The sequence below is a fragment of the Lynx canadensis genome, chromosome C2, assembly GCF_007474595.2.
Source record: "Lynx canadensis isolate LIC74 chromosome C2, mLynCan4.pri.v2, whole genome shotgun sequence".
In the NCBI taxonomy this organism is placed as follows: Eukaryota; Metazoa; Chordata; class Mammalia; order Carnivora; family Felidae; genus Lynx; species Lynx canadensis.
Genome location: NC_044311.2, coordinates 24,400,879 through 24,420,985, shown reverse-complemented (window position 1 = coordinate 24,420,985; position 20,107 = coordinate 24,400,879). Strand labels below are relative to the sequence as shown.

The following is a 20,107-nucleotide window of genomic DNA, read 5'->3' as shown; positions in this document are numbered from 1 at the left end:
TGCTAGAGATTCTGTTTAGCCTTCCCCGTAAGGGTACAGTTCATATTGCTCATGGGGAAAGCAGCTGGATGAGCGACCGCAAGCCTAGGGGCAGCACGCTTTCTTCAAACCGGCTGCGCGGATGGCTGCTACGACCGGTGAAGCCCATGCTCTTGGAACGTCCCATTTCAGACTATACATCATTACACGTCAGCAGAGATCGCATCAACTGCTTTCAAGTTCTGTGTTGTGACAGCCTGTGCCATACTCTACGGGCATCCAGAGGACTCGAATGCACGTATCCTAGGATATAGATGCTAAAGAAGTACCTTAACAAATTACTTCATAAAATGGTCTTATTAAAAACGACACAGGATCTGATATTCCAACTGAAAAAAAAAAAAAACGAATCTAACAGATTTTTAAAAATTAGGTTTTGCATTAATTTCTATCTCTAGGAGGTTGGTTCCTCACAGGCAGGTGAGGAAATCCCAGGCTACACTGTGAGCGTTTTCGTTCGATTTATTACGACTGTTTCCTTACCTTTGTTCAATTGCACTGGCATGCTTTCCGATTTCATCAGTCTCTGCTGCTGCTGCTGCTGCTGCTGCTGCTGCTGCTGCAGGGGATGCCTGGGGACCTCTGCCAGGGTCCTGGTGGGAGGCACAGCAGTGGAGGAGCCTCCACTACTGCCCGCTGGTACAGGGCCACCCGCACTGCCTGGGGCCATTGCTGGAGAAATCAACTTTCTTCCAAAATTTATCAGGCTATTAGAGACCTTATTTATATTCAGGGGAGCACCTTTGACGTTGGCCCTGTAGAAAAAAAATTAGGTGGAGAAACATTACTTAAATTAGAGGACAACTCTATGTCACATATTCCAAATGGTATAAAAACACATCTTACCTGCTTGAAAAAGGCCATTTACTGGAACAGCTACACAAAGCGAAAGTGAAAACGTAAAAGTGATCACAAAATAATGCAACGATAAGGTTCTTCGAGAGGTGGCTTGTGGAAAATAGTCTTTTTACTGTTCATTCATTCATTCATTCATTCAACAAATGGGGTCTATTTTGTGCTAACACTGTGCTCGGTTCTGGGGATGCAGTTGTCCATAGCAGACGTAGTTCCCCTCCTGGAGTTTTCAGTGTAGTAGGGAAGAAATATATTAAATAATCGCGTAAAAAAAGCATGGTTAAAGCCTGTGATAAGGACTCTAAAGGAGACGTCCAGGGCTCAGCAAGCCTTGGATAGAAGGAGGCACCTGTGAAATGAAGCCGACAGCAGATTTCCCACAAGCCCTGGCATGTGGGTATTAGGCCACATTTAATCTGATTTTGAAAAATAAACGTGTCTGAGAGTCACAAAGTAAATTCAATAAAAGCTGTACAGAATCGCCCAGTTCCTGAGAATTGCAAGTTGCCCTCACCACCCCGACCATCCCGGCTCTCCACATCCTCCTTCCCCACTGCCCTGCTTCACTTTTCCTGATGGCGCTACATATCCTATTTGATGGGTTATTATTTGTCCATCTCCTCCAATCCCCATTCGAACGCAAGCTTCACGAAGATAAGGGGTTCTGGTCTGTCTGCTATGCTGCTGTTGCCTAGCGTATAACAGGTGCTTTATAAATATTTGTTAAAAGGGAGCTGCACGTCCAGGTAGTCGAAGTCTTTCCACCTCTACAGTGAAGAGTCCCGACTCCTAGCGATGGCCAGCCTCTCTCACTGTGCTCTGGATTCCATCCTCTCACCTTCTGAGACTGTTGCCCTTGCACCTTCCTCTCCTGAATCATTTTCTCCTTCTCTGTAGTGGCATTCCCATTAGCATACAACCATGGTGTGTGTGTGTGTGTGTGTGTGTGTGTGCGCGCGCGCGTGCGTGTGCATGCTCACACAAACACCCTTGCTAACTTATCCTGTGAACCCTCATCTCTTCCTAGTTACCACCCCACTTCTCCTCCTTCCTCATGACATATTTTTTCAAAAAGCTGTCTTATGTGCTACTTCTGCTTCTTCGGTCCTAGGCCCACTCAGGTCTGGTTGTGGCCTCCTTGCCAATGTGCAAAAACTACTCCTCCTAGTCATGGATGACCTCCACAGTGCAGAGCTGAAGGCTCACTCTTATTTTATTCTACCCTTGTCAATGGTTAACCCCCTTACCCGCCGCTCCTCTCATACACTTCCTCGCTCGGCTGCCATGGTTTGCCAGCACCTGTGTGACAGCCATCTGGCAAACAGAAGACACCAAGTAAACATTTGTCAACTGAATGACTACCTCCCAGATGATTCGTAATCTTGAAGTATCTCAGGGGTATTATCTTGAAGACCAGTTACGATTATAAATTATTTTAGCTGCAGGAGGTAGTCCCAATCCACAACAATACCAAAGTTTGTATTTTTATTGCCCAAATCATTAATAGAAGCTTATTTTCTCACATTTTGCTTCTTTTTTCCATAAAAGTAGGAGATCGAAAATCAAGTTTGAGGGATACATTTACTAGATTTAACTTGAATTTTACTATCATTTCCTTCTCTCAGATCTACCTGACAGCTCTTACATAGTAATTCTCCTACATTTTATAGAACAGCTGTATCCTTGGCGTTGTTAGATACAGCTCTAAGATAGAACTGATCCATAGTCCTATAATAAAAGAGAACACTATGCTTCTTCCTTTCATCAAGTTTTTCTTTAATGGTACTCGCTAATATTATGGGCTACATATCGGAGACTTACATTACTTTGGAGCTAGGACAAATCAAATTTAAAACCTGGAATTCGGCTTTATAAGAGAAAGAGTTGCTCATTTACAACTCCACGAAATGTGAAAAAAATTTTCAAATGATTCTTTTTGTATCAAGTCTTATCTTTAAAGAACTGAGCTATTTCATGCCCTTCCAAAAATTGTTGAAAATAACGTTTCCTAATGGAGATAAGGATATATCGTGATTATACACCACTTACTTCCAGTTTCCCGCTGCTTCCTAATGAGGTACGGCATTCTCAATTTACAGACACTACAGCTTAGCAACAGAGAAGGCACTCAATACATGTTTATTGAAAAATAAATGAAGGAAATGAAAAGAACTCGTAAGTTGTGGATTAGGAAGGCATTCACCTCTGGCACTGTATCTCACTCAGCAGCCTGCATGCAATCCCATGTCTTGTTGCATTTTAGTTTTGCTTGTTTGAAGGCAAGATTCATAATTCACAGATATGAAGAAGTTAAAATGTTGTTACCCTTTTTTATGAACAAAAATGTACTAGTCAAATTCCCATACTGCCAGCTGTAAAATTTATATGTTGATAAAAGTACTAAGAAACTGCTAGAGCATTATCAAGAGAATATGGTTAATGCATCTTCATTACTACTAATAAGCACAAAAAACATAGATCAAGCTCATGCCGAGCAATTTTTCATCTGGATACCTCTTAAAAGGGGATGAACACCGTTTTCCTTTTTTGGGTATTTTTTGTTTTTAACCAACTTCCCCCCTCATTCACTACCCACTGCTTCCAGAAGAATATTTTCTTCTCAAAACAACTATTGAAGGTGACTCTTCAATTATTACAGATACAAACAACTGTAAAACATGTACTTCTAGGACAAACATGCTGTCCATAGTGTGTTTGTTTTTCAGGATGATAATTTTTTGGCCAAAGGTAGCTAAACACAGATCTTAAATAGCTGTAGCAGCATTCTTTACTGGCTGTGATGTAAGTTATTAAGTCATGTGTGCTGAGTCAATGAAAATTAATGCGTTTGTCAGAGATCTGATGGACACTGAGTACTGGGTTGGATTAACAATGGAGTGTAACGTGTAAACACTGTTGAAATAAATAGTAAGAGGACTCTGGAGTTAACAAGACATTATATAAATCTAATGAGTAGCTAATTTTGTGTAATCAAAGTCTTTCATTATTATTATTTACTACATACTCTTATTAAGTAATACAAATAGTACAATATAGGAGGGATTGTCTTCAAATTGTTGCCAAGACCCTACTTTTTGCACAGTCTCATTTAGCAGGTTAAATCAGTAGCGATGGGACACTTACCTGAAGATTCAAGAGTCATCAAAACAACTGCATCAGAACCCAACCTGGCTTCACTGTTGGGCCTCTTTGGTTCACTTTCTAAAACTGGGTGACTCTTGCTGCCTCTTGCCACCCACCTGATCTCGTACCGCCTGACTTTCTAACCCACACTCTCCTGAAAGAGCTTCTAGTGTTTCCAATGTCTTCTTAACTGCCAGAGGCATGAGCTGTTTTCATTCAACTTCTAAAACTTTTCTAAAGCTTAAAAAAACCAACCAACCAAACAAACCAAAAACCCAGAACATTATCACGTGATCACGTTTGTAAAAACTCTCCACAGCCACGGAGATTTTCCTCTCCTGTTATCCAAGCTTTGACACCACCTCAGGCTTTCTTCCTTTCTATCTATGGATTGTTTTTCAGGTCTGATACTAAGTATCTAATATTTGTTTACTTAACTCCTTTTTCAATAAAATTTTGTTACATGCTTGTTTATATTTTTGTCAAAGGAAGAGTTTTCCATTTATTTGTAATTATCTTTCTCAATATGCTAGTTTATATTTTTCTTATTATTTCCTTTCTGTGTTCCCAAAGGTTGAATGCTTGGTTCGTTCATCCATTCATCCATTCATTCACTTGTTCAGTTCCCTCTCTTTCCCAATAAAAGCATTTAAAGATATACATTTGCATCTGATTATAGCAACAGCATCACAGTTTTTCCCACACATTTTCTAAATAGTCCATTGGCTCAATTGTTATTTAGGTACATTTTAAAGTTTCAGATGGCTGGGTTTGTTTGTGTTTAAATATAATACCCAATTTGTTGTACTGAATAGAAAAAGAGGTATCAGAAGACAAAGTGGGGGAACTGTTCTAATTTTTCAGAAGGATTGTAGAGACCACGAACCAGAAAATGGACTGGCTTATTAAATTTTTTTTTTCCTAATTACTTGAAAATGGTTGTAGTCTATCACAAGTAGCCAGTATGTGGGGCGCCTGGGTGGCGCAGTCGGTTAAGCGTCCGACTTCAGCCAGGTCACGATCTCGCGGTCTGTGAGTTCGAGCCCCGCGTCAGGCTCTGGGCTGATAGCTCGGAGCCTGGAGCCTGTTTCCGATTCTGTGTCTCCCTCTCTCTCTGCCCCTCCCCTGTTCATGCTCTGTCTCTCTCTGTCCCCAAAAAAAAAAAAAAAAAAAAAAAAAAAAAAAAAAAAAAACCAAGTAGCCAGTATGGGTCACTAAAAACAAGTCATTCTAAGGCAACTTTATTTCTTATCTGAGGTGTTAAAGTCTGTAAGATTTACCAAGGTATGTCAGTGCCGTGGATAGAATGAAAGATAATGCATCCTCAGTTATAGTTGGAGAACTGTACCTCAAGTTTATTGTTGAATGTTCTAGCACCCACCAAAGACTTCTGGTGATGACATGTGTCTCAGACTTGGTTCACAGACCTGCTCACCAGTCCTTTTTATAAGCTCATAATCTTCCTTCCATCAATGAGCTGCATAACTGGGGAGAGTTATGTAGCCTGCTCTCTGGACTGAAGTTTCCTTATCTTTAAGACAAGGGGGCTGGATTATTGATATTTTGGGTTCCTTTTAGATAGAAAATTCTATAATTTTGTGACTGGAAAGAGAACAAGTGCTTACTGAATTTGAGACTAAAGGCCTGCAGAGACACCTAATCTATTAGACAAAGCAATCAAAATATAAAATACTCTCAACAGGCTAGCATGAGAAATGAATTAAACAGATAAAATTTAACAAAGATACATAGAATCTTAAGCACTTAGGTTAAACCTTTTTATAACCCCACATTACACACAGAATAGAGAGGTATGGGCTAACATGAGTTCACAACAACAACAACAACAACAACAACAACACCCAACCATTAGTGTTTTAGTTTGGTCTGCTAGGCTAATCTGAGCCCACAGGGACACTGCTGAAGAAAAGTAAGATTCTTAGCCTGTGTTAATACTAAATGAGTGAACTTTTGGTTTCCAGTCTGGCATGTAAGAAGCTTGGAAGTTTCCACTTTGTCCTAACAACCAGAAAGAGTTGAATAAATTGAAAAAAAAAAAAAATCAACAAATTTTTCTTAGATCCATAGCGTAAACTGCTGTCCCCAAATCAGACAGACTGACAGGTGACTACAGAGAATCACAACTTCCTGGAGCAGAGACCCATAGGAAGCAGCACTGGAGTAGGGAGATATGAAGTACAATTGACAAATCTTACTAGGGGCTCAATGGGGACCAATCTGACAGATAAAAACTCCGAGGGGGACCCAATCATGAGGGGGTAGCCCACACTCCCGAGTTTTATCTCCTGGAGTTCTACCGATGGGAGAAAAATTGTGCATCCAACAGGTGGAATGGAAGGGAACCATTTTGAAATACATCTGAACATTCTGTTTTTCTTAACAAAGTCTGCCCTCAGGAGAAATCATTCAACCCAAGTCTAACCTGCTGAGGTTTTATCAGAGCTTAACTGACCTGGAGGAAGGGAAATACCCAATCCCACACCCCTCTAGTCACCCTGTCCCACCCACGTTGGGGAGGCGGATGAGAGGCATGTGTGTTCACAGTCTGAAGGCACAGGCTCACAAAAAGACTGACACCTAATCACAGGACTATAGAATGGTTCTTCTCCTCCCACACCTTATCACCACATTACTGTAAGTCCATTTACAGCAGTTCCTTTTACCCACTACATATATCCAACTATCACAAAAAATTTATATAAGACTTACTGAAAAAAAGTAGAAAGACACAGTTTGAAAAGACAGAGCAAGCATCAGAATCAGATTCAGATATAGCCTGCTCTATCTGTTGGAATTACCAGACTGGGAATTTAAAATAACTATGATTAAAACGCTAAGGGCTCTAATGGATAAGGTGGACAGCATGCAAGAACAGGTGGGAAATGTCAGCAGAGAAAAGAAAATTCTAAGAAAGAAAGAAAAAAGAATGAAGATAAAAAAAAACTATAACAAATGAACAGTGTCTTTCATAGGCTTGTTAGTAGACTACACACAGGCAAGGAAAGAGACTATACACACTCTTGAGGTTGAGGAGGTTTTAAAAGAAATTCCCCAAACTGAAAAGCAAACACAAAAATGACATAAAGAAAATCACAGAAGAGAATATCCAACTGTGGGACAACTATAAAAGGTATAACATATGCATAATGAGAATACCAGAGGAGAAGAGAGAAAGGAACAGAAGCAATATCTGAAACAATAGCAACTGAGAATTTCCCCAAATTCATGTCAGACACCAAACCACAGTTCTTGAAGGAAGTTTCAAGAACACCTGGGAGGGTGAATGCCCAAAGAACTACACCTAGGCATGTAATTTCTAAACTATATAAAATCACAGATAAATAAATCCTGAAAGAAACCAGAAGAACAAAACACCTTACCTATGCAAGAGCAAAGATAACCAACTTGTTGGAAACCATGTATGCAAGAAGAGAATGGAGTGAATATTTAAAATACTGAGAGAAAAAGCCCCGCCAACCTAGAATTCTGTACCCTGTGAAATTATCCTTCAAAAGTAAATAGGGTATCTCTATGTAGTAAATATATATTATCTTTAATAGTAATATAAATATGTGACTAAAAATACTAGGTGAGTGCCTATATGGCAGAAGCTAACTGCACAACTATGGCAGACAGCTTTCGCTGAGGCATTAATGTCTGGCAGAACTGAGTTGTGTCTTTACAAAATGGAGTAGAACAGTGGGGAGGTATGAAAATTATGCTGCGAGAGGAATCGCTTAAAAAGCTGGGGGGCGAGTCTTATAATATCATGGGAGCTGTCATGGGGGAAAGCAGTCCTTTTGGCATGGCTTTAGAAAACGAAATGTGTTACGAAAGTTACAGAAAACAGTTCAAAAGCTATAACACAGGAAACCCTTTCTAATGTTTTTACAGGCTCTATTTAAAATAATAAGTGTTCCAATTCTGGAACTGTGTAAGAGATTGGAAAACCACCTTCAGACACTGTGGCTTTCTAGTCTTGGCCTGGGTGAGACATAGGCTTAAATGAAAGGCCCTTTCCAGCTCTAGGGATTTATAATCTGCAGTGTCAAATGGCTTCCACCACCATATTCATTATATTGTTGAAAGGGCAGGACCAAATGAGAGGCCTGTACACTAATCTAGGCCCTTGAGGAATGTTGACCAAACTCCATCTCCAAGCTTAGGGGCCTGTTTGCCCTGCCTCCTTATCTCTACCTTCTGTTTCTATTCTGTTCTTTTTGCCCTTCCTTCTTCCTCCACGTTCACTGTCCTTTCAAGATGCTATTCTTCCCCCTGCTCTTTCATTTGTTTCATAGTCTCCTTTTCTATCATTTTCTCACCTCACTGTACCTTTTTTTCCACCATAAAAACATAGAACTTATTTTAAAATTATTTTCTGAAGTGCAAAGCATAGTTGAAAAAAGTAAATATGAATATGTGACTTTGGTTTTTAGATAGAAACAATATTCTCTTTCCATCTGTGCTATCTTTCTAGAAATCTCCATTAGTGATCTACCCTCAACGGATTACGGTTCATATTTCTTTCTTTCATGCTTATAGACATAAATATTTTATTTGGAAATTCAAAACAGCTGTCAGGGTTGCAACATAGTACTTTTCAAGATGATTCTAACACCTGAGCTAATTTATGGTGTACTTTTGTTTACAAATTCTGTGAGTTGAAGACTTCAAATTCTATAAAATGAATTGGTTTCTACCTTTCTTAATTCTTTATCTTTAAAGTTGAGAGTAGCAAATTTGCTTCAATGAAAGACATCTATATGTAATTCTAAATTTGTTTGCCATATTGTGAGGTTTCTATTGTCTTAGAAAACAAACTATCTCCACATCTCAAAGAACTCTAGATTTGATAGGTCTTTATTAAAACAAGATGATAAAAGTTAGTTTGCTATTACTTATTCCTTAGGAGTCTGACTTTTGAGTGAAATGTACTCCTTTCATCTACAAGGCTATGATTATTTTGTACGTGGAAGATACATTTTTGTTACTGTGTCATGAAGCAAAAGGACTAGTGCTTTTAGGGATAAAAAGGTTGGCCTAATGCATGGTTGGATATAAGCTAGCCTATAGGGGGCTTACCTAATTAGGTCTGAACACCATTCATAACATTTGTCAAACTAACATAAGAATAATAAATACGTAGATTGCTGTGTATACAATCATTAGATAAACTCTCTAAGACTTATCTATAGAAATAAAAATTGATGGGGCACCTGGGTGGCGCAGTCGGTTAAGCGTCCGACTTCAGCCAGGTCACGATCTCGCGGTCCGTGAGCTCGAGCCCCGCGTCGGGCTCTGGGCTGATGGCTCGGAGCCTGGAGCCTGTTTCCGATTCTGTGTCTCCCTCTCTCTCTGCCCCTCCCCCGTTCATGCTCTGTCTCTCTCTGTCCCAAAAAATAAATAAATGTTGAAAAAAAAAATAAAAAAAAAAAGAAATAAAAATTGAGGTTTCCATATCATACCGTTAGTCACACTGTTGCTTCATGCTTACATGACAGAGCTCTAATAAAAAAAACAAAACAAACAAACAAAACACCTTGAGGGATAGCAAGCCTGAGTGAGCTTCCCTAGCGGCAGCACTTATCACATGTTGTCATATATTGCTACTGGGAGACTTAAGCACTCCACTGGGACTGGACAGTTGGAAACTTGTACCTAGTTTCTCCTACTAGACTACAAACTTTTTCCTTTCCTGATTTCAGTCTGTATCCTTTTGTCATAACACACAGTACCCATGAGTGGAACAGCTTTGCAGAGTGCTGTGAGTCCTAGTGAGTCACTAAGCTGAGGATGGTCTGGGGACCATCAAAAATGGAGACTAAAGGGAGGCAAAGATTTCTTAGGTAGGAAACAAAATGCACTAGCCATAAAAGAAGAAACTGAAAGAAGAAACTTCACTGAAATAAAATTTTTCTGATCATCTAAAGACATCACTAAGAAAATGAATAGACAAGCCATACACTAGGGAGTAATATTTCTAGTACACATATCTGACAAAGAATCCTATCCAGAATATATAAGGAATTCCTAAAATTAAAAAAAAAACCAAATAACCCATTGAAAAAGGTAAAAAAAAAAAACTTGAAATAACACTTTATAAAAGAAGACCTATATATCAGTGATATGTTATGAAATGATGCTCAACATCATTAATCATCAGAAAAACGCAAATTAAGCCATAAGAGATACCATTTTCATATCAACTGGAATAAATAAAATAAAAAAGACTGACAATAGCAAATGTTGGCAAGGATGCACAATTACTAATGTTATACAATGATGTACAAGAATGCAAGCAATTGGAAACCCCATATATTCCTAATGGGAGTAGAAAAAGATACAGTTACTTTCAAAACAGGTTGTTTTGAAACAGGTAGTTTCTTATGAAGTTAAACATTCATCTATCCTATAGAGCAATTTGTGTTTACCTAAGAGAAAGAAAACCATACATCTATAAACAACACTAACAACAAACAACAGCATCAAAACACTTGTAGAGAAATGTTCATAGCAGCCTTATTCATAATACTCCAAATCTTGAAATAACTCAGTCAACGAGAGAATAAACAACTTGCTGTATGTTCATATGATGGAATACGACTCAACAATCCAAAGGAAGGAACATGGATACATGGAATATGGGCGAACTGCAAAGACATCATGCTGAACGAAAAAAAAAAGCTAGATACAAAAGAGTGCACACTGCCTGGTTGTATTTATATGAAGTTCATGAAAAGGCGAAACCAATATATACTGTAACAGAAATCAGACAGTGGTTGTCTCGGGATGAGTGGTTGCAAATGACTGTAAAGGGATACGAGGGAACTCTCAGGTGAAAGAAATGTTCATGCCAGATATGTTGTTTTGGATGGAGGTTACATGGGTATACACAACTGTCAAAACTCATCAGATAGAATACTATGGATCTGTGTACTGGTACAAATTATGCATACATTTTTTAAAAAAGGAGAAAAATCTATTTACTCTGGATTAGATAGGAGACAGTATTAGCAATTTATCTAAATTGGTTGGGTAGTAACAACTCTTTGATATGACAGAAAGAGCACTTCAGACATAGATGTGCTTATAAGCACAAACTTTTAGTTATTTGAGCACAAAAGTATCACAAAGTTACATTTATATAGAAATCAGGGTTCTCTGACATTCTGATTAGCCAATTAACCACTAATACTGATAACCATGGACTTCTTGGCTTTATAGCTTGGGGAATATTATTAGCAATTATTTCTTTACCATATTTTAGCAATAAAATAATTCTGAACAATTGTAGTCATTATGTAAGTAAATATAATAAAGCCTAATTTATTTTTTTTTAAATATATATTTTTTTCAACGTTTATTTATTTTTGGGACAGAGAGAGACAGAGCATGAACGGGGGAGGGGCAGAGAGAGAGGGAGACACAGAATCGGAAACAGGCTCCAGGCTCTGAGCCATCAGCCCAGAGCCCGACGCGGGGCTCGAACCCACGGACCGCGAGATCGTGACCTGGCTGAAGTCGGACGCTTAACCGACTGAGCCACCCAGGCGCCGTAATAAAGCCTAATTTAAAAAATTTTGTTGACCATGTAAAATGGAAATTGTTGAGGAGAATTTTATCATGTCTTTTAGGTATTCAAAACAGTATTTATTTACCTAATCATTAAACTAAAATATTTACTAACCATCATAAATAGTACCAAGTACAGTGCTAGGAATATGAGGATTCTAAGATGTGGCTCGTGACATCAGTATGAGTTATTCTACAACTGAAGCTAAAAAGCACTCACTTATTTCACTAATACTTAAATTTGTTCTTTGTGGCAGGTATTGAAGCAACACCAATGAATGAGACAGATGTGGTCACTGCTCTCATGATGTTCGTCATATTCTAACGTAAGATTGTTGGAAGGATCCTTGTGCTTCCTGGAACCCTGCACTTTCTCAGGACATTCTAGTGAGGCCAGACCTGGAGAGGAAGGAGCCCTTCTAAGCTGAGGCAGATCCTAATCCCAAGGAGAGATGCAGAATTATTAGTCACCAGGCATTCCTAGGGTAAGAATGGATTGGATGCCATCACGCTTTAGTCACATGGAGCCCAGCTAAGGAATGTGGGATGCATCTTAAGAGCTCAGGGTACTCTCTTTATTAGAATCTTCTTTCCCTGGAGCCTCGCTTCCTCTAGGATCTCATGTAGGGTTTCTGGCAAGAGGCCTTCTGCAGAAGGCCCATCTACCAGAATTATAATTCTGGATTCTTTCATCATTGATATGAGTTAAGTTGTTTAAGCTCTGATGGGGGTGCAGAGGAAAGCTGGCATAGTTAGCACACAGAATGTTATTGCTGAGCTGATGCGTGGAGAGATCATGAACTAAGCTTGGTATTTTCTATCTCTAAAATTTTGGTGATATGAAACTGCTTAAGTAAAAAGACCTACAGTTGTGGAATGTGTAAACAGTCACCACTAGATAAAGTGACATGTGCTCTGGAGGCACTACTGACCACTCACGTGCCGTTATCGCATCACCTCTGTGGAGCAGAAAGAACTGCACATTTTGAGAAATTGTGTTGTGTCCTTTTCAAACAGAAAATCCATGACCGTTCTGGAATAAAGAAGGTATGTGATTCTACTCTTAATAGAAGCAACTGCAGTATTTAAAAACTATGAAGTTCTGTTCCACGACTACTCAATTGGGCATTTTAGTAGTTACAGATTCCTAAATAGATTGATAGGTTCCACTGAAGACTGGTCACAAATTAGATGTACTTATTTTTTTTTATAGCAGCAATTTCTGGTTATTTAAGGACAAAATTGGAACGAGCTTTGAGTGTTAAATTGTCGTTCCGAGCTTAAAAGTTGAATGAATAAGAAAATGTCAATTCCCATTTTTAAAAAGAAATTTGCAAGTAAGTAAAATCAGAGCACAGTGAATATTATGCACACACGTAATGGAAAATCTACCACTAAAATACCTAGGCACTTGCTTTTAAAGACTTAATTATAGCAATCCATGGTAAAGCAGAGACGAGAAATCAGGCTTCTTGATTTCTAGAGATATTCTTATCCATGAAATCACATGTCATCTTTGCATCCTTATCCCTTATTTGGATAAGCAACACAAATAGAAGTCCATTACCATAGATATAGCAGGTATTACGTCCCTGCTTTTCAGGTGTCTGCCTGTCTCCTGTCTATTTTCTATTCATTGATCACTGCTGGGGGTTCCCCCATGAGTATATATACTCCTCTGGATCCTTCCCATCTCTGTCTTGCTACTCAGTGACAGCTCCAATGCATTAACTCTTTAATAGCTTCTAAACAGCTAAGAAAGTAGTTGCAAGGCTAATTATGGCTGAAGGGCCCAGCCAGGTAAGAGCATCTTTGGCCTTAAAGAGTGAAATGGACTTTACCAATGGTATCACAGCTACAGGGGCTTTTGATGATGGATAAAGTGGTGATACTGACATGGTAAACAAACCTCCAGGCCATAACGTGGTGGTTATAAGGGTTACATACAGAATTGGAAGAATTCTTTGGCAAGGTTATCAAGAATTAAGGGTATCTATGCACCTTCACCAGTACTAGCTTGCCCATTCATTCATTTATTTTAAATCACTTTATTGAGGTATTAACTGACATACAAACAGCTGTGCATATTTAATGTGTACAACTTGAGGAGTTTGGAGATAAGTAAACATCTATAAAACCATCACCACAATCTATGCCATAAACATATCCATCACTTCCAAAAGTTTTCTCTCTCCCTCTTTGTTTTATTTTTTTTGTGATAAAAATGCTTAGAATAAGATCAACCCTCTTAGCAAACTTTTAATATATATTAATTAATATATTATTATTATAACCTATGGGCACTATACTATACAGTAGATCTCTGGGACTTAGTCATCTCTGGCTCATTTATTTTTTATTTATATATATTTTTAAAGTTTTTTTTTTTTTTTGAGGGAGAGTGCATACACGCATGCAAAGGGGGAGAAGCAGAGAGACAGGAAGAGGGAAAGAATATGAAGCAGGCTCCCCACTGTCAGCACAGAGCCCAAGTAGGGCTCGAATTAAGGAACCATGAGACCATGACCTGCGCCAAAATCAAGAGTTGAGTGGGATGCTCAACTCACTGATCCACCCAGGTGCCCCTATTTTTTCAATTTTCTAATTTGAAAGGTGAAAATGATACTGTATTGTTGTTTTAATTTGCATTTCTTTGACTAATTAGGAGTTTGGATAGCCTTTTGAATGTTTGTTTGCTCTTTGAAATTTTTTCATTGAGTGCCTACCATATTCTAGACACTATTTTAGGTGCTGGTGATATAACGTTAACGAGACAAAATGTGGAGTTTACATTTCAGTGCAAGAAACAAACAATAAAAACAAAAAACAAGCCAATAATGTTTTTACCATTTCAGGTAGTAAGAATGCTATAAAACACAAAAACAAAAACAGTAAGTAGAAACCAGAGTAAAGAGGTCCCTTATTTTAGATAGGGGAGTCAAAGAGAAGTTTTCTGAAGAGAAGATACTGGAACAGAGTGAATAGCAGTGTGCCATGGGGATTCTTAGGTAAGAATCCAGACATAGAGAAAAGCAAGCTCAGAGCTACTCAAGTGGGAACATGTTTGTTTGCTTGAGGAATAGCAGTCAGGTCAGTGTGGCTGGAGTCCAACAGGCAACAGAAAGTATGGTGGTGTAGCAAATGGGGTTGGAGAGATAGGAGGCCAGATCAAGCAGGGCTTACCTTGTAGGCCATCGAAAAGGCATTGCATTTTATCCTATATATTTTGGGAAGTAACTGCATGGCTCTGAGTAGCAGAGTGATAGGAACTGACTTACATTAATCTGGCTGCTATGTAGAAAGGGTCTATAAGCAAGGGAGAAAGTAAAAAGACTAGTTAAGAAACTAGTGGTGGTGACTTGGTATTAGCAGTACAGAGAGAAAGGTGATTTCTTTCAGGATGTATTTAGAAGAGGATTTGGTGATGGACTTGATGTGTGATGTAAGAGAAACAGGTCACAGGCGATTCTAAGGCTTGATCAACTGGGTTGACCATTTACTGTTCTGGAGAAACACAGAGGAGTGATAGACTTGCGGAGGTAGAATCAAGGGTTTAGTTTGGCAAGTATTAAATTTGAGATACATATGGGACATCCCAGAGGAAATAGTAAGTGGCATATGAATCTGGAGTTCAAAGGAAGAGGTCATCCTAAGATATAAATTCAGGACCCTTCAGTCATAAATGGTATGTAAAGCCATGAACCTGGGCTGTGATCCTCTAGGGAATGAGTACAGTGAAGAACAGAAGTCTGGACGGTGTTCCAAAATTTATAAACAGAAAAGGAGGGTCCAACAAGAACATGGCATGAGATAGAATGGCCACTGAGATGGGATCTGAAGTTTCTTACTGAACTGAATAGATTCTGTATACGTTAATGATATTGGTTTTTCAGTTACTTACACTACAAATATTTTTCCCATTTTCCATCTACCTTTTGATTCAGTTTATTTTATTATTGAAATATCTACTTACAAATAGTGGCATAGTAAAATGCACCAGTCATTCCCACTGTGATTTTCCTCCATTACGTTTAAGATTAAAAAGTCTTCTAGTAACTAGAGGTCAGATAGACACTTGATGTTTGCCTGAGTATACTTTGATCTAGCTGGAATTTGTTGGTGGAATTTGTTTTGGTGTATGATAAGGTTATGGGTTGATACCTCTTCAAAAGATTCGTCAAGTTTCCCAACACCATTTATTAATTCTTCCCACTGATCTGTGATGTGCTCTTCACATACCACCTTGCATTTAGTTGCATTTCAGTTTTAAGCTTTGAAATTAAAACAGAGCTGGTGAAAAGCCTTCCTTCCAGTCATCACAATGATATTTTGTACAAGAATCTCAATGTGCTCATAAGAAAATGCTAAAACAGAACTGATCTTTTGAGAGGAAAAATGCAAGGACAGAAGGCTAAACAGAAGAAAGATAAAACATGAAGTGCGGGGGGGCGGGAAGGAAAGGGTATATAGTTCATTTCTTTTTCTGGAACACAAGGTAAACATCAAAAAAACGTAAAAAGATAACACATGTATACACACATACAACAAATATTTGTTGAGGAACTTCCTTATGCCTGACATTCTCCTCAGTGCTCTCAAGCGGTAAGACAACGTGCCTGCCTTCAGGAGGCTTAGATTTTAGTGTGGAAGTTGGGGAGTCAGGTGACACATGTAAATGAAGTCTACAGCTTCAGTGAGTTATGAACCCTATGAAAATGATACTGGGCAATGGGGTAGAGGGTTACTGAGAGGGAGAGAAAAAGAAAATAGGCAGGTCTGAGAGGCCTCTGTGAGATGACCTTTGGGCTGAGCCCCAAATCGTGCAGAAGCAAGAAAACAGGAGGGAAGGAAAGGTGCAGAGCAAGTGCAAGCACGGGAGTTAAGACAAGGGGAGAGTGAAAGGAGAGGAGGTCACAGAAATAGAAAACGGGCCCAGGAAGAAGACTGGATTATCAATAGTAAGAGGTAGCCTTTGGAGGGGTTTACGTTGGGGTGTAATATAATCTTCTGTAAATTGAGAGTTCTTTGGCTGTTGTGTGGAAACTAATCTGGCGGTGCTGGGGTAGGGGAGGATAGGGGAGAGAAGAAGGGATTCTAGCTAGAAAAATCTTATATAAAGAAAGTACCTAAAATACCTTGTTCTTTTAAACATACCAAAACTAAATACTTGACGTGACAGAGTAGAAATACAAGTGACTAGACTATTAAGATTCCTGAGGGCAGGGGTTTTATCTGGTTTGTTCCCTGAGTATCTCCAACACCTAGAATAATGAAAGTCTGGCGCGCAATAAAAATTGTTAAATTAAATGAACAAATGACTAAGGAGAATAGCCTTCTATTAGTGAAACAAGAATCAGATGAAACGAACAAAAAAGAGCTTCAGAGAAGAGCCTCATGGGCTATAGAGCCAGGGTCACAGTTATACGGTACATCAAAGTATGTGACAGATTTCAATCAAGGATGGGTAATTTAAAAATAACACAACACTAAAACAGGGGTCAGAACACAAGTTTAAATTTAGCTGCTCTCCCATAAACTTCTTCTCACCCCTTGGACTATGAGTTTCTATGTGGCAGGAATTAAGTCTTCTTTTTAACTCTCCAAGTAAGAGCAGAACACATTATGTGTGTTTACTCCATAGATGTATATTTAGGTTGCTGGAATCCTACTGAAGAAAAGCTAGCACATAGGCAAAATGCTTACGGAAAAAAATTCGGACAACTTGGCAGCATTTATCATTACTAACATTTTAGTCTTCCAGAGTAAACTTTGAAATTACATTCTAATTTGAGATGGTTCTGGTTTGACAAGTTAACTCTTGAGACATCTGAGTACAGTATTATGAAAGAACAAAACTGTTCATCAACCCTTTATGCCAATGTTAATTTCTTTTAAAAGTAGAATTTTAATGTTTTTTTATTCCTACAGTGACCCTTAAAATTTCTATGTATGTAATCACAAATGCACACACAAGATGCATTTATAAGCATATTGTGTAGTTCTAAAGACAGTTGGGAAACCCAATTTTAATTTTGTTACTGAAATAATTTAAAAATATATTATAGAACTGCCTCTTTTCAATCAACAGCAAGGATCTGGAAAGAGATAAAGGCGCAATTTATTCAGGTTTATTAGTGTTAGAAAAATGAAGTTGCCTAACTTCAAATTATAACAAATACTCTTCTATTTTTCTTCTTACCACTGACATCAATGTATACATTTTCTCATGCCTTAAAAAAAAACTCAGATGATTTATTTAATAAAGATGTCATTGCCCACTGATATACTAAAATCTCTAAATTCATTGTCATAAAATGTGTAAAAATTCCTGAAAATCTCAGAGAATATCTTTGTGGCTTGTAACTTTCATCAGAGAAAGGGCACTTACCGGCTTTTATTCATGAGGTCTGCTCCCCGTGCTTTGTAATAATCTAAATTTGGATGAAATTGGTAAGTCACTGGTCTTGGATTTCTCTACAGAAAAAAGAAATTTAAATGTATAAAGCTATTTAAATTACACATTAAGACACAAAAGAACAAAGACAACTGTTTTTGTAGAAAGAGTACATATGATAACAAAGTTCAATAGTTAGCATGCTTGGGTTTTGCTTTCATTGTTGAAGTTTACCTTAACTGATCTTAGTCGTGATTAAACACTGAAATTATCTTATAGATTTTATTTCTACCTGTCTCAAAGTTCACAAAGATTTATTTCTGTCATTAGATTTTTGTAAGCATACTTAATGTACTGTGTTATATTAGTTTCAGATGGACAATATAATGATTCAACAATTCTATACATTTCTCAGTACTCAAGATAAGTAAATTTATTTCTGATGATTCTGATCACTTTGAATATGACTTTCCAAAATACAACTAGATAAAATTATGACAAAACTGAAAAATTATATGAGATGTAACACAAGAACAATCTAGGCCTAATGCCTGAGAGATACAAAGTGTTAAGAAAGCTGCCTTTTGGAGGAAGAGTAAAAAAAATCGCCGTTAGTTTTTGATAACCAGAATGCTAAACATGCCCACTAGATGGCGCACCGAGTCTTTCTTCTCCAAAAACGAATGTGTTATTTTAGAATTCAGCAATTCTTTTAAAGTTAGAAATTTCTATGTCATCTGTTCTTATTTACGAGTTTAACAAGTACCAAAGTAGTGTAAATATTAGCAGAGTACCATCAAAATAGAAAATCAAACTGACCAATGCACATTTTCATACCAACAGCAATACACTGGCCTTTCTGGCATTTGATATTATCCATAAACATTGCAAAAATGTCCTGAAATCATTAGGTCAGGTTTGTCAATTTAAATATATTACCACCGTTTAATGTGTCCATTATTTAAATGTATCAAGTCCCTCACAGGCAAATAAAAATTAAATAAATTCTAGTTTATAAAACGGTTACTATGTTAATATCATAACTAAAACGAATACCATCTCTAAAATGTTAAATTACATATATTTTTCATTAAAAAGTTTGACAAAACTTATAAATAAGTGTGTTCCAGGGTTTACCTGAACTTATAATTCAGGTTAATGAGTAGGACTTTGAACTAGAGCATGCCTTGTCCTCTGAGAGCTCTATCTAGACATAGAAAGGCTTCATTTCATCTTAATAGAAAATTACCAATACACTTCGATATCAATCCTTGGAGCCATAATCCCAAGGCACTGATATACTTGTATGTAGGCGGGGGTGTATAATTGCTAAGGTTAAATAGTTTGAAATTCATCAAGCTAACAATCTGCATCTTAATGGCCATGATGGACCTTTTCTTTTTCTGTTGAAAAGAGAATATTTACACAGCTCAACCCTTTCATATCTCTTCCAAGTCAGCCCTAATCATCTGACAAAAATGACAATCCCTTGATTTAGCTCCAGCTACTACTCCACTGGTTTGGTATTCAACACAGTTCTACAATAATCAAATCTGAATTGCCTTGATGAAGAGGACTGATGCTTCCATGACTACCATACTATTAAGTCTAACAGTGCAACTTTTCTCTCTCTAGGAATTACACAGGTTTCCTCATGGTAGCTGATGACAACCTGGACCCAAGTATAATGGGAAAATAAAATAGAGGTTAAAGCTACTGGCAGATTGCCAGTGCATTCATGATTTATTTAAAAAAATAACTTTCGCAGGACTATCACTCATGACTCATTTTGCTCTTTAGATTCTCACTACCTGGAAATACATTTTGTTTTTGCGAATAAAAAGGCTTTTCTTCTTCTGACTCCCAACAACAAACTAATAAAAGATTATGTTACTTTTTGCTAGAAAACAATGAAATAAAGGATTGCATGGAGCAAGTTCTTGAAACATCTTCCTAAAGAAATGACAAGCAATTCAAGACACGAAGTGCTGATGTATCTAAGCACTTAAAGCCATTATTAGGAATAATGATCTAACTTGAACATATGAATGAGGCTCAAGTATTGCTTTCACAGAGGCCTAT

The 20,107-nt window shown here is 37.9% G+C and overlaps 1 protein-coding gene across 7 annotated transcripts in view; it reads right to left on the bottom strand.

Annotated features, from left to right (window-relative positions):
- Positions 1-20,107, bottom strand: part of TBC1D5 (TBC1 domain family member 5) — a 550,248-nt gene that overhangs the window by 69,883 nt on the left and 460,258 nt on the right. For all 7 annotated transcript variants that reach the window (XM_032594665.1, XM_030328643.1, XM_030328649.1 and 4 more), the window contains 2 exons: positions 18,020-18,105; positions 523-794 (listed from right to left, as the gene is read on the bottom strand). In XM_032594665.1, coding sequence (XP_032450556.1) covers positions 523-794; positions 18,020-18,105 — 358 coding nt within the window. The remainder of the gene's footprint in view (positions 1-522; positions 795-18,019; positions 18,106-20,107) is intronic.